The sequence below is a fragment of the Panthera tigris genome, chromosome A2 (genome assembly GCF_018350195.1).
Source record: "Panthera tigris isolate Pti1 chromosome A2, P.tigris_Pti1_mat1.1, whole genome shotgun sequence".
Lineage (NCBI taxonomy): Eukaryota > Metazoa > Chordata > Mammalia > Carnivora > Felidae > Panthera > Panthera tigris.
In genome coordinates this window covers 81,139,401-81,154,001 of record NC_056661.1, presented here as the reverse complement: position 1 = coordinate 81,154,001, position 14,601 = coordinate 81,139,401, and the positions used below count along the sequence as shown (strand labels likewise).

Here is a 14,601-nt window from a genome sequence, read left to right as displayed (position 1 = left end):
AGAAGATCTTGACTTAGATGTCCATTTATTTTATTAGGATCACTGTGTTCTGATGTGCACAGAGCAGGCTATTTTTTTGGAGGACTCTTGTACTCATGAATCTTGGAGTGAGGTTTCTGCTCTGCACCATATCAAAACAGGTTTGAAACCAATAATTCAGACACAAACAAACAGAAAAGGAAGAAGACAACTCTTTTTTTTTCATATATAGTATTAGAACTGTTCTTCTCAAACTTTAATGTGCACATGAATCATCCAGGAATCTGTTAAAATGCAGACTCTGGGGGCACCTGGGTGGCTCAGCTGGTTGAACATCCAACTCTTGATATTGGCTCAGGTCACGATCTCACAGTTTGTGAGTTCCAGCCCCACATCAGGCTCTGCACTGATGGCATGGAGCCTGCTTGGTATTCCCTCTCTCTCTGCCACTCCCCAACTTGCTTGCTCTCTGTCTCTCTCTTTCTTTCAAAATAAGTAAACATTAAAGAAGATAAATTGCAGACTCTGATTCACTGCCTTGCTTCACCTCTTTCTTGCCTTGTGTTTGCACCTCCCCTAAAAAGTGTTGGCACTTTAATTTTTACCAGGCTGTACTTTCTGGAAGTCCTGGACTACCAGCCTTTTCCTTTTTTCTAAACCATCCTGCCTTCAGTTCCTGATTTTCTGTGGTCTGCCACTGGAACTGGTGGCCCATGGCCTGGTTCTAACTTACATAATCTGTACTCACCCCCATGTTAGACTTCTCTCTGGACTCTGGGGTGTCTCCACACCTAGCACATCCCAGCCTATCCTCACCGGCCCCTCCTTGGGGTGAAAGGAAAGTAGGAATACACAGGTGGAAAGATCATTGCAATAAGCAGCAGAGCTTTACAATTCATGGTGTCATCTGTGGACCAGCAGTGGCAGCATCACCTGGGAGGTTGTTAAAGTGTCGAACCCAGACTGCCCACTCAGAATCTACAGTTTAACAAGATCCTCAGGTGATTTGCATGCTTATTCAAGTTTGAGAATCCCTGATTTGACGTGCGGTTAGCAAAAGTAACTGAAAATCCAATTCAAACTGGCTTAACACAGTAAAGGAAATCTGTGGCTCCTGTAATTGAAAAATGTGCTGATAGAATGAGTTTCAAGGGTGATCAGATCCAGGGGTTCTTTTTTTTTTTTTTTTAATTTTTTTTTTTAATGTTTATTTATTTTTGAGACAGAGAGAGACAGAGCATGAATGGGGGAGGGGCAGAGAGAGAGGGAGACACAGAATGGGAAGCAGGCTCCAGGCTCTGAGCCATCAGCCCAGAGCCCGACGCGGGGCTCGAACTCACGGACCGCGAGATCGTGACCTGAGCTGAAGTCGGACGCTCAACCGGCTGAACCACCCAGGCGCCCCAATCCAGGGGTTCTTAAGTCTTTAGGGCTCCGGAACTCTTTTTGCTTATCTGGGCTTTTTTCCCTCCATGCCAACCCCATTCACATTATTTCATTTTATGTTAATAATACAAAGATACAGGACAATGTAACTGTTAAAATAAAAAACTTGTTATGATCATACCACTCTTTGGTGGAAGCTACCAGAACTTTGAAATGATAGCCCTTTAAAGCTGAGACCCTTGGCTGCAAGTAAAATAAAAGCCTGACTCAATTTTGTTAAACAGTAGAAAGTTTGTTATCTTTAATCTCAGAAAGGCCAAAGGTAGGGCGGGTGCCAAGAATGACATGCCAGGGCTCCCTTTCTTTGCACTTCTCTGGGCTCTGCCCAATTCCATCCGTGGATTCCATCTTCAGACCAGAGCTAGACTGGTGAAGTTCCAGGAATCATATGCAGGCCTTCAAATACATAAAGGCTGAAAAAGACCTTTTCCCATGTCTCCTTTTTAAGGAGTAGATAAATCTTTCCCAGAAATAACATCGCATAGGTTTCCTTATAGCCCATTGTCTAGGATTAGGTTTCAGGCTCATGATAGAGACCTCTAATTACTTGTGAGCATCCATTCTCTCTGCTCTCTTCAGTAATATTATTCTGATTTTATCTGGACATATGGCTCGCCAGCTAAAGACTAGATTCCCTTGCTTCCCTTGCATCTATATTTGGCCATATAACTAAGTTTTAGTCAATTAAATGTAATAAAAATGTTAGGTAGAACTTCCAGGAAGTACCCTTAAAAAGAGAAGCAGCATCCTCTTTTATCTGTCTTCCATTCTGATTTCCGGAACGCAAACAAAAAAGGTTGAAGCTTTTACGGTCATCTTAGATCATGAGGATGAGGATACACTCAAAGAGCTGGTAGAACAAAAAGCTGGAAGAAGCTTGGCTCCCTGATAACTTTAGGGACTTGCCCTCACAAGTATTGTACTGCCCACCTCCAGTTATGTAAGAAAATAAAAGCTTGTATGTTTGATTCACTTTTAATTTAGGTTTTCATTAACCTCCGGTGAACTTAATCCTGACTGATGCACTTGCCCATTCCCAAATCAATCACCGGCCAGAGGATGTGTTACCACCTGACTGGTGGCAAGTGGATTTGGGGGAAGTCAAATGATCACCACATTAAATATTTATTTACTTAAGTACATATTAAATATTTCCATTAAAAAATAAATTATTATAGGGAAGCAGCCTTCTCAATATCTACATATATCTACCTTGTTGTGAGTGAGCATCTTAGTTACTGAACTTTAATGATTATTTCCTGTGAAGGGCAGAGGAACTTTACCTTCATTTAGATTCTAATGGACATTCTGGTAACTTCTATTCATTTTCATGAAAAAATTCTCAGCTGTGCTTTCAAAGGATTAGCCTCCAAAATGCAGGCTTTGGTTTTGAGCTGATTCACTTTTACTTTTTTTTAAGTTTATTTATTGATTTTGAGAGAGAGCACATGGCGTGCAAGCAAGGGAGGGGCAGGAAGAGAGGGAGAGAGAATCCCAAACTGGCTTTGCACTGACTGCAGGGCCCCACGTGGGGCTTGATCCCATGAACCTCAAAATCATGACCCGAGCCAAAATCAAAAGAGCCAGAAGTGTAACCGATTGTAAGTTCTGCAATTTCTCACTGTGGTCCGAGAATTCCACCCCCAGTCGGGGTGTGGTATTTGGATGACTAGAAATCGTCAGGGTGTAAGGTAAGAGTACTTTAGTTCAGTTCACTGGATGTATTAACACAAACACCAGTAGCAGGAGACTTGTTGTTCTGAGCCCCCAACTTTGTGCTTAATTAACTTTGCTGTTTTATACCAGACACTCACTTCACCTTTTTGAGCCTCAGTTTCTTCTATAAAATAAAGGCCTTGATTACAAGATCTTTAAGTCTCCAATTCTGTGCTATGTGTGGATTTTAAGGAAGACAGTGGCTTATTTCTAAAATCCTCAAGAAGCAGAAATATTTCTTCTCTCCCCAAAAGTCAGTTCCAGTGCCTGATGATTATGTAAGGCAGCTTTCTTTTGTTTCCAGCTTTACTGATGTATAAATGGCAAATGAAATTATATATAAAGTGTACAGTATGACTTAATACACATATACATTGCGAAATGAGAACCATAATCAAGTCAACACATCCATCAATGAGGCAGCTTTTTAAATAAAGAGGATAGCACTGTCTCCAGTTCTGTCTTCTCTAGAGTTGAAGGATAATCCTCTAGGATTCTTCTATTAACCCTTCACAAATCTTAAACCAGTAAGTCACCATTCACCAGTCTTTTTTCCCTAGCAAATGATCTTCAGAGCTCAGCCATTCATGTACTCCTCCATAGTTTGGGCCTCATCTTTCTGCTATCTTGGTTTTTATGTTCTCTATATTCCTTTTTACTTAATTTTGAAGAGAATTTTTATATAATCACTGCTTGATGAGGGTTATGTATGAGGATAATATCAGTCTTGCTTGGCAAAAATAGAGGTTAACTATAGGGGGAAAAAAACCCAGAAACTTAACTGAATTTTAAAATAGACAAGGAAAGACTTTATGACAAAAGCAACAAGCTTCATTTGGTATGAAGCATTTGTTGTAGTAGCTCCCCATGACTTCAGTGGTCTTCCTTTTGTGCAGCAGAATTATCAGTAGCCTCCTTAAACATTTCTGTTAAACCTGCATGCACTTTACAGGTGGGAAGATTTCCCCAGGTATGTGGTGGGAAGTAGTGGGGTTCTACCTGAAATCATCCACTACCTCAGGTGGAGACGCATGTCTCTAGGGCAAAATCAATAGCTTCTTTTACCTTGATTTAGGATAATTTTCAAACCTTAGCCTAAGAATCACCTGAGGTTCTGGCTAAAATGCTCATTTCTGAGCCTCACCCAGGTCTATACTAGAGCCTAAGAATTGTAAAACAACTTCCTAGATGATTGCATGGCAGGCAGTTTTCAGAGCCTAACTTTGAGAAACATCTGATAAGGCTTTCTTCCATCTATTACTGTATTTCTTTATTCTTCAATAACTGTTGAGCACTTTTCAGGTGCTCTGGTAGGTGCCCCTGATAGGAGGCAAAAGGGCAGAGGGATGTGCCAAGACTCAAGATTCGGTATTCACGTCTTGAGGCAGTATATGACTATGAAATGAGGCACACTGGCAGTATCTCTCTAGGAGTTCAGGGTTGGGAAGATTGCTGTGGGCTGAAGCTGTGAGAAGGCTTTGTGGATCCAGATTGGAAGGACTTGATTTTTGTTTTCTTTTTTTTTTTGTTGTTTTTCAGAGGAATCAGCTTCTGGAAATTAGAGCAGTCTGGAGGTGAAGTTCTAGGTGCAAAGGCTGGAAAGTCCCTTAAAGTGTAGGCACTTTATCCTAGGGCCATCAGCTGTTACTCAAGGTCTTCTGCCTAGGGACATGAGGGTAGCCTTGTTTTAGGGAGTAATAACTGGGTGTTGATGTTCAGGATTGAATCTGTCAGTGCCAAAGTCACAACACCCATTAAACTTACTGAGGGTGCATTCATGGGAAACAGAAGAAAGCTAGGGGCACTTGGGTGGCTCAGTTTAGAGACTGATTCTTGATTTCCACTCAGGTCATGATATCTGGGTTGGTGGGATAGAGCCCCGTGTTGGGCTCAGTGCTGGCAGCGTGGAACCTGCCTGGGATTCTCTCTCTCCCTCTGCCTCTCCCACTCTCATGTGCACTCTCCCTCAAAATGGGTAAATGAAGTTAAAAAATCAGATCACACACACACACTATATATATAATACGTATATATAAAAAGCAAAGTGGTGAGACTAAGAAAACACCAGATTTATTTGTAGGGGTGGGGATGAGAAGGTGTCCTGCCCAAGATAGAAGAATGAGAGCACTTAGTCACAGCGGGAATCCTAAACAAGTCAACAATTCAGCTTTGTAAAAGCCAGTTCATAAAATCCTAAACAATTCCTTTTGTAAAAAGGGAACCTCTTGAACTGGCAGAGGACCTGTTTATGTTAAGGTTGTTAACCCTTTCCAGGGTCTCAGTATCTCCCTCAAAATAGAACTATCTTCTTCACAAGCTCCCCGATGTTACCTAAATACTGCTAATGAAACCTTATCTCCCTGCAGCTGGGTCAGTAGGCCCGGGATACTGCAGGCTTCGAGCCCCGCGATGAACTAGAACCTTCTCAGGTGATCCCGCTAAAATGCCTCTCTCTCTTGTCAAGTGGTTTCCAACTTTGCTGCAGAGGAAGCACCTGAGGATTTAAAAAGAAAAGAAAAATAAGCCTAGAGCCTCCTCTAACGCGCAGCATAGTTCAGCGACATCTGAACTATATAAATAATAAATAAATATAAATAAAAACCATCGGTTCAGCGACATCTCCATGGCCCTTAAATCCCTCCACTCATCTGCCCTCCGCCCGAAGGGCGCACGTAGAGGGTTCGCGCCGGGTAGGCTTGGTCGCCGTGCCCCAGTCCCCTTTCCTCCTAGTCCGCGGTGCCGAGCTCGAGGCTCCGGGCTCGGCGCAGGCCTGCAGGAGGCGGCGCCCCGGGCTCCCCGGGCCGGGCCGCAGCAGAACCGAAAGCGGCTGGCGCGGGGAGGCGGGGGAGAGGAAGGAGGGGCGGGCGCCGCTGGGGAGAAGGGCGAGGTGGCGCGCGGAGCGGAGGGCCGGGAATGCCCGCGGCGCGGGGCCCGAGCCGCCCGCTGGCCGCGTCCGGGCAATGGCTCTCCGTCTGGTCTCCGATTTCGACCTCCGGAAGGACGTGCTACCGTGGCTGCGGGCGCAGCGGGTGGCGTCAGCGGCCGCCGGGGCCCGAGGCGGCGGCCCAGGTGCTGGAGGCGCGCGTCCGGGCCAGGGGCGGGGGGCAGGTGCGGGCCGGCGAGGGGTGAAGTCTGAGTGGTTCCTGCCGAGGGGGTTCCCAGGACCGGAGGGGGTAGGGGGCGTTGACCAGAGGGGGAGCTGCCTGCAGCCCCCGCCAACCTGAGAAGGTTGGTGCGGAAGGGGTGAGCTTCCCTCTTTGGAGTCTGGGCTTTGCCACCCTCACCCCCGGGCACTGGTGCAGGTCGGAGGGGCAAGCCCCGGGCAAGGTCGCGGCCGTACTGCACTGCTTATTCTAGCGAGTCCTCCAGCTTCTGGTTCACTTGTTGCCTAGTCACTCACCTTTAATAGAAAGGCCGAGGACACTAGTGATACCTCAGCATCACCTCATCAGGGCAGGGCGTGGAGGAGCACGATCCTCCGGTCCAAGTCTGCAGGGAGTGGGACAGGGTCTTCTGCGTGCTTCATTGGCATCTCACCTGCCTGGGAAGGTTCATCACCCTTGTAGGGGCTCTGCCAAGACTGGGGGCTCCTGGAAGTTCTTGCGTTATGAGAAAAGATGAATCAAGGCCACCAAGAAGGCCACCATAGAAATACTTAACAGTTGCACAGTTTTTCCTCACATTGGTGAGGTGTGTTTCTGAGCGAAGTGGACGTGCCTCTTCAGATGTGAAGCGCGAGAGGGCAGGGGCCTGCCTGCAGGATGTGAGCAGTGAACTCGAGCCTCCGGTTTTCCAAAGAAGCTCCAAGCCCATCGCCACCAGCCCAGAACACTAGCCTGTGCGGGCTAGCAAGAGGAGTGTGAGACAGTGACAGTCAGGTTTGCTGTTCTACTTCCTCAGGGTGAATGAGAACACTTCCTTCACAGTTGAGGCTTTGGTTTTCATCTGTCGCAAAAAATCTTTTGTTTTGGTTTTGATGAGGGAGAGAAAAGTGACTTTTGAGCCTTTCCAGCATTAATCAGTCAAAACTTTAAAAAAAGGGGAACTCTGATTTCTCAGATTTTTTTTTTTCTTTTTAAGAAGATTGCTGCAAATAATGATCCATTCTCAAGGCTTAACTTCAGCTTCAAAAGCTATGCTACCCTGGATCCCATCTTGTTCACAGGAGCTTTTCAGTGTGTTTGCCCCTGCCCTTGTTTTTCCTTACACGCTATAGACTGCTGGAGGGTGTTGTTTTGGAAGGGTTATCTCGTATCTACAATTTCTTTCTCCTTAACTCTGGTGAAAGTTTTCTCTCCCTGCCTTCTGTCTTCACACCATCCTATGTCTTTAACAGAATTATTTGTAGGGTAGCTTGTCTTGGCCTGTTGGTTGTTAGTTCCAAATAAGGAGTCATCTTCCTGTAGCTTAACGCTTGAGTTTGTTGTAGTGTCATTATTAGTAACGTGTAGCTTTTTTTGGAAAAAAAAAAAATTCGTCTCCTAAAGAGTTTTGGAAGCTTTAACTTTTTAAAATACAATAGGCAGCCCCAAGTCTGCTTTCCACCACAAAGTAGTTTTTTCTCTGAGCCTTCACCTCCTATAGCTAAATGGCAGGTGTCTGCAAATGAGAAGTTACGCGAAGTGTGAAATGCCAGTCTTGTGTTTCAGTAATGTGTGTTGTGATTGAAAAGCTCTATGTGAGCCAGTTCAGCTTTAGCTTCCTGTGCCTTTCACTCATCTGTGAAGAAATATAAACTTGTGTATTGACATTCCGCTGAACAGATGCACTTGGGTTCTCAGAAGGTAAACCTACTAGAAATACCAGCTTTTTCTGATATTGGTAGTATTTCCCTCTTGCAGAGCACCTTGGCAAGATTAGTAGCTCTGTTATGCTAACAGAATTGTTACTCCTTTCTTTTTTTAAAAAATGTTTATTTATTTTTGAAGGAGAGAGAGATGGAGTGTGTACAGGGGAGGGGCAGAGAGAGAGGGAGACACAGAATCCCAAGCAGGCTCCAGGTTCTGAGCTGTCAGCACAGAGCCCGATGCGGGGCTCGAACCCACAATCCGTGAGATCATGACCTGAGCCGAAGTCAGACGCTTAACCGACTGAGCCACTCAGGCACCCCCAGAATTGTTACTCCTAAGGATCACCAGTGGGTGGTAGCTCAAAAAAAAAAAAAAACACAGTTAATTCCTCTTCCATAATTTGTAGTACTGGCAAGGGAATCTGGGATTCTGATTTATTTCTAGCATGGTTATTACTCCACACATTTGACAAATTATTTTCCTTTCAAAGTCTCAGCTTTTCAAATGTAAATTATAAGTAATTATACCATTGTAATGTCTCTACACACTTGCTTCCTAGATTTGAAGCCTTAATATTTTTACATCAACAAATACAATTAAAGATTTCTTAGTGGTGCTAAGTAATACTCTCTAAGTATGACATATTCCTGGCAAAATAGCCAGGGAGCTGGACTAAGTTAGCCATGGAAATTAAGTGCCTGTGTGATAGTATTTTAGTCAACCAGGGGTTACAGAGTAGGGAGATCAGATTTGGTTACTACGTACGCTCCTGGTTCTGGGTTGAATTTGGGAAAACGGTCTTTCCTGAAATAAATAGAAAAAATGTTTCTTTTAAAAATTAAAACAATTATACAAAATATTTTAACACATATAAGCTATACATAACAAAAACCATGTACCCACCTTAAAATAGGATAATATCAAGACTTTGGAAGGCTCTTGTGTCTATCTGATCCTATTTCTCTATCCTTCACCTCTTGGAGGTAATAACTACTTAAACTTTTATCTTATTTGTAGTTTTAAGCTATATAAATAGGTATAGATCTCCCTATGCAAAATATCATTTCATTTTGCTTGTTTGTGAACTTTAAATGAAAGAATATTATATGTATTTTTTGCTTTTTTTTTTCTTCTTATATTCACAGTGCTATAGGTCATTATTTTTCACTGCTGTATAGTATTCCATTGTGGGAATACACAATGCTATGGTGGACATGGAGGTGCCCTGCTTAGATCTTCCTTTCAAGGAAGGGCTTGTCCCAGGTGCTGAGGGTAGTTAGCAGATAATCTTCTGTCAGCCCCTTCAGGGATTGCCTCCACAGAAGGTTTCCTTCCTCACCCAAAGTCAGGACGTGTTGGGTGTGGCCCACTTTTAGTTAGGGACTAAAGTGGGATATAAAGTCCTGACCATTTTGACTCAACACAGGACAACTTTGACAATCCATTTCAGTTTGAGAGCTTCTCCAATAGGGGATTCTGAGATTACCTGAGGCTATGGTAGCTTGTCTTCTCCCCACTTTGTGGACCTCCTTCCTTCTCCTTCCTCCTACGGGTGTTAATCCCACATCCCTGAACACTCACTGGTAAGTATCATGGATACTAATCCATCTCAGGGTGCTTCCTAGCTTTGCTTATGCTTTTTCTATTGGTGACATTTGGGAAGTTTCTGGGGTTTGCTATTACAATCAATGCTTTTACTCACTTTCTTATGCATGTCTCCCGGTGCAGGCATGCACAGGTTTCTCCAAGGTGGATATCTAACTGGAGTTGCTGAGTCACAGGCTATGTACCTCTTCATTTTTCCTGGGTAGTGCCAAATTGTTTTCCAAAGTAGTTGTTCTTATTAACAACCCCATTTGCAGTGTAGAAATGTTTTTGGTACTCTTGGTATTTCCAGATTTGTACTTTTTTGTCAAATGGGTGAGTCTAAATGTTATGTCATTGTGGTCTGAAGTTGAGCATCTTTCTCTATTTATTGACGATTCAAGTTTCCCTTTTATGAGATGTCTGTTCATCCTGTCCATTTTTCTATCATGTTTTTTTTTTCATACTTCTAAGAGTTCTTTATTCTGGTTTCCAATCCTTGGTTCATCATCATATGTTGCAAATATTTTCTCTCATCCTGTTTTTTTCAGTTTGCTATGGGGTGCCGTTGATAATTGAGAGTTTTTAGTTTTAGTGTAGTCTAATTTATGAGTCTTTTCCTTTTTGGTTTGTGCCTTTTTGGATATTGTAAAGAAATCCTCTCCTATTTAGAAGTTACGAAGACGTTTTTAAATTTTCAGGGTTTTGCTCTTTGCATTTTGTTTTCTAATCCATCTGGAATTTATTTTTGTACATGATACGATGTAGGAATCTGACGAGGGGACACAAGAGCCTTCAGAAGTCTTGATAATGTTCTATTTTTAAGCTGGGTGGTGGGTAAATGGTTTGGTTTTGTTATTTATAGCTTACATGTGTTAAAATGTTCTTTTGTAAATTGTCTTGGTTTTCTGTATTAATCGTTCTAGTGACACTAACCAAATAAACCTACCTCTTCTCATTGACAGCAAAACCACTTCCGTGACATATCAAGTTTCCACATATGTATGGGTCTCCCTTCCTGGCTTCTTAGTTTTGTTCCTTCTGTCAACTTAAGATGAAGACGTGTTAATAACTGTCTTTATGATAAGTCTTGATACCTGGTGGAGTAAGCCCCCTCACCTCGGCAGTCTTAAGGACCATCTGGGCTATTCAAAGTCCTTTGATATCTTATATATATATAATTTGGAATCCGCTTACCAGATTTCACCAAAACATCTGTTGGAATTCTGATTTGAGTTGCATTGAATCTGTACATCAGCTTTGGGAGAATTGGCATCTTTACAGTATTAAATCTTCCAACTATGAACCAAGTATAATTTCCTATTTATTTAGATTCTCTTTATGATCTTAATAAGTCTTAAAATTTTCTTCATGGAAGTTCTGCACACTTTTTCCTAGATTTATTTCTAGGTTGTTATTTTATGTTGCTTCCATAATTGGCACACTTAAAAATCACATGTTCTACCTATTGGTATATTGCAATACAACAGATCTTAGGTTATTAATTTTTTATCCAATGCTTAATCCCCTCTTGCCATGTATCACTTTCAAGAAACTAAGAAAGTGTATATGGTATGCATATTTCTGAAGGTTTAAATGTCATCTATATTTAAGACCAGAAAGAATGTAGGCTTCTTTGCGTATATATTCTTGCCTTCTTTGATATTCTTAGATCTGATACACAGATTGATTCATCTTTCAAATACTGTAATCATTCATCTTTACCAGAGAAGTGATATATTTTACCAGATGACTGATTCAAGAGTAATGTCTTTTTGTTGCCTCCTATATACCCCCAGACAGATTTGGGGGCCAGAGGTCTGGCTTAGCCACATTGTTTTTTTTTTATTGTTCCAGTATTCTCTTGGAAGGCAGCTGTGCTCACCACTATACCACCAGCGCTGCACGCCAGTATTGATACTATCCTTTTCGCTTTTCCTTCCCCTACCTTCCTAGCCTCCTTTTCTAATTGTCATACTTTTCTTATTGCTTCTTAACTAAAGCACCCCATCCTTTTTTTTTCTTTTTCATTTCATTCAGAATATGGGTATAAACCACATAATGATGTTTACTTTATAAGTTTAGGAATTATAATATCTCGGCACGTTGAGACAAATACTTATATGAATTATTTACAGCATACACGTGTTGTAGGTATAATCCTATCTTAGCACCTCCTGATCTATATAGGAGCAATTCAAATTTTTGTGTAACACTGTGAGACCCCTCGTTGGAAGACAAATACTTTCATCTGATTTTTGTCTGAATGCAGCTGGGAACAAAATTTACACATCTGGCAAACATCTTCCTATAAAAGGAAATCACTTGTGTTTGGCAAAGAAGAGCTTGCAACGCATGAGAGTATCTGACAAACCAGCTTTGATTTCACGTGAACTGTGCCTTGCCAACACCTTTTAGTGTGGAGGTACTCTCCTTTTCTTCAGTAGGTTCACTTATGCAAGTATCTACATTTTTGCTTCATGAGCTCTGAGGACATTGAACTGTAAAATTAAACCACATTTCCTCATTTGAATTGCTAAACTTCCTCTTCTGGACTTTCCAGTGATGAACTACTGGGAGAAGAGTCAGAATGAATAAGCAAAGAGGCTATTGACTACTTCTTTTTTAAAAGGGTGTGTCTAAACCATGAGCAACTAATCCGGGGAGGATGGGTTAATAGTGTGTGGTGAGACACTGGTGTCTGGATTTCCAACATTGCCAAATTTGTCTAATTCAGATGTTTTTGAGATGAGAACCATGAACTTATTAACTACAGGATTATTTTAAGACTGCAGTTATTACTACGTAACAGATCCACAAAGGCATTATTTTTATTATTTTTCAACTCTATCATGACTACATTATAAGTTGGTCCTAGTTATGTTATTTAATGAATATTGTTTAATATATAATACAAATATGTGATTCAGTGATTCTCAACCCTGGCTGCACATTAGAATCAGATGGGGAGTTTAAACACACACACACCAGAGACTGGGCTCCTCACCAGCCCAATAAAGTCAGGATAGTTCGGGTAGGGCTTGGGCATCCATGTTCTTTTAAAAGCTCCCCTAATCAGGGGCACCTGGGTGGCTCAGTTGGTTAAGCGTCTGACTTCAGCCCAGATCATGATTTCGTGGTCGTTGGGTTCGGGCTCTACGTCAGGCTCTGTGCTGACAGCTCAGATTCTTTGTCTTTCTCTCTCTCTCTGCCCTTCCCGTGCTCATGCTCTGTCTTTCTGTCACTCAAAAATAAATAAACATTTAAAAAATTATTTTTAATAAAAAAATAAAAGCTCCCCTAATCATTCTAACCCAAAGCCAGAGTTGAGAACCACCAATTTAATGGAACAAGCATATATCATTTGTTGTAATCTGTATGGGGATTTTTAAAAATTGTTTAGTGTTTTGGAAATAGATGTGCTTTTGTAAGTAAATTGAATTTTCTTAGCGAGATTTCTTGTAAAGGAGTTTCTTATCTTAGCTGAAACCTTTTAAGTGTACTTTGGAGAGGGTCTCTCCCAGCATCCTTATAATCTTGAAAGAAAAAAAGTACTTCTCAAAATATTGACACATTACATTCCAGAAGTTTTGAGTCATGTGCAGGATGAAAAAAAAAAACTCCCTGAAATTCTCTTTAGATGTCTACAAAATCTACCTTAAAGGATTTTTTTGGTAATTATCCATTTGCCTATTGTAAGCATGATACAGGAAACTTAGTTTATTCTGTTTACCTTTTTTCTGAGTTTGAGATTAGTCTGTGCCACTTTTTTGATATATTGGCCAAGTATCTGAACCTCATTGAAATTCAAATGTTTCATTAGTACAGTGAGCCTGTAAAAGCTGACACAGTGTGGCTGAGCTAAAAATAACTCAGTAAATTGTAAAGTGCTATTTATCGGCGAGCTATTGAATCATACTATTCTCCTAAGAAGACTAGGTGATTATCCTTATTTTTAAATCAGTGGGAAGTGAGTCTGATAGCTCATTATACATTGAAAAATGGATGTGCCCACGTTAAAACAAAAACAGCACTTCGCCCCCTGCCTTTACCTTGCTCTTAGAAGATCCAGGCAGCTTCTTCCTGTGAGGGATGGGGAAGAGAGATGCCAGGATGATTCCCACATTTTCTACAAAACCTGCTCTTTGTCTTTTGAAATGTTTCCCACCTCCAGTTCCAGTACAGGGCTCCAGGTCACCAGTTATCCTGTTTTGTTTTGTTTTTCTTTTTAAATCAGGAATACAACCTGAAATTTGCTCTGAGTTGGAGAATATTTGTCATATGTCTTGTCTGAATATTGAAACTTGTCATGATCAACATAATTTAACATCTAAAACACTATTCATGTGTGGGGAAAATGAGTCAAGTTGAAGCGATTTTGTGGAAATTAGGGAAATATGTATTTCTCTCCAATTAATGATAATTATCAAAGCTGTATCTACTAATGTTTAAATCCCTTAATTGTAGGGGCACCTGGGTGGCTCAGTCGGTTAAGTGTCCTCCTTCGGCTCAGGTCATGATCTCACAGTTCATTTAGGCTCTGTACTGACAGCTCAGAGCCTGGAGCCTGCTTTGGATTTGCCTCTCTCTCTCTCTCTGCCCTCCCCTGCTCACACCCTGTCTCTCTCTCTCTCTCAAAAAAATAAATAAACATTAAAAAAATTTTAATCCCTTAATTGTAGAATTGAGAGGAATATACTAAAATTTTGACCAAAATATGATGGTCAGTTAAGTTACAAGTTAAATGTTTTGTATAAAGGACCTTTCTATCTTTCATCAAAATATGGCTTTCATGCAGAAAGGTACACAGATCATAAGTGTACAGCTCAGTTAATATTCACAAAATGAAACAGACCCTTGTAACTAGCACTCAGAGCAGGAAAGAGAACATTAATAGAACCACAAAGGTCTCACATACCCCTTTCCAGCAATCACTCAACTAGCACCGTACGTTCATTTTGCCTGTTTTCGAAACTTGTGTATAAATTAAATCATATAGTTTGAATCTTTCTTGGGAGGGGGCAGGATCTTGGCTTCTTTTGCTCAGTTATTTATGTTGTACATCATAACAAGTTATTATGACTAT

General features: G+C 41.5%; 1 protein-coding gene across 1 annotated transcript in view; it reads left to right on the top strand.

The window, feature by feature from the left end:
* Positions 1 to 5,997: 5,997 nt before the first annotated feature.
* Positions 5,998 to 14,601, top strand: part of LOC102957892 (gamma-secretase activating protein) — a 90,932-nt gene continuing 82,328 nt past the window's right edge. The window contains exon 1 of the mRNA XM_042977203.1: positions 5,998 to 6,210. Coding sequence (XP_042833137.1) covers positions 6,102 to 6,210 — 109 coding nt within the window. The 5' untranslated portion in view covers positions 5,998 to 6,101. The remainder of the gene's footprint in view (positions 6,211 to 14,601) is intronic.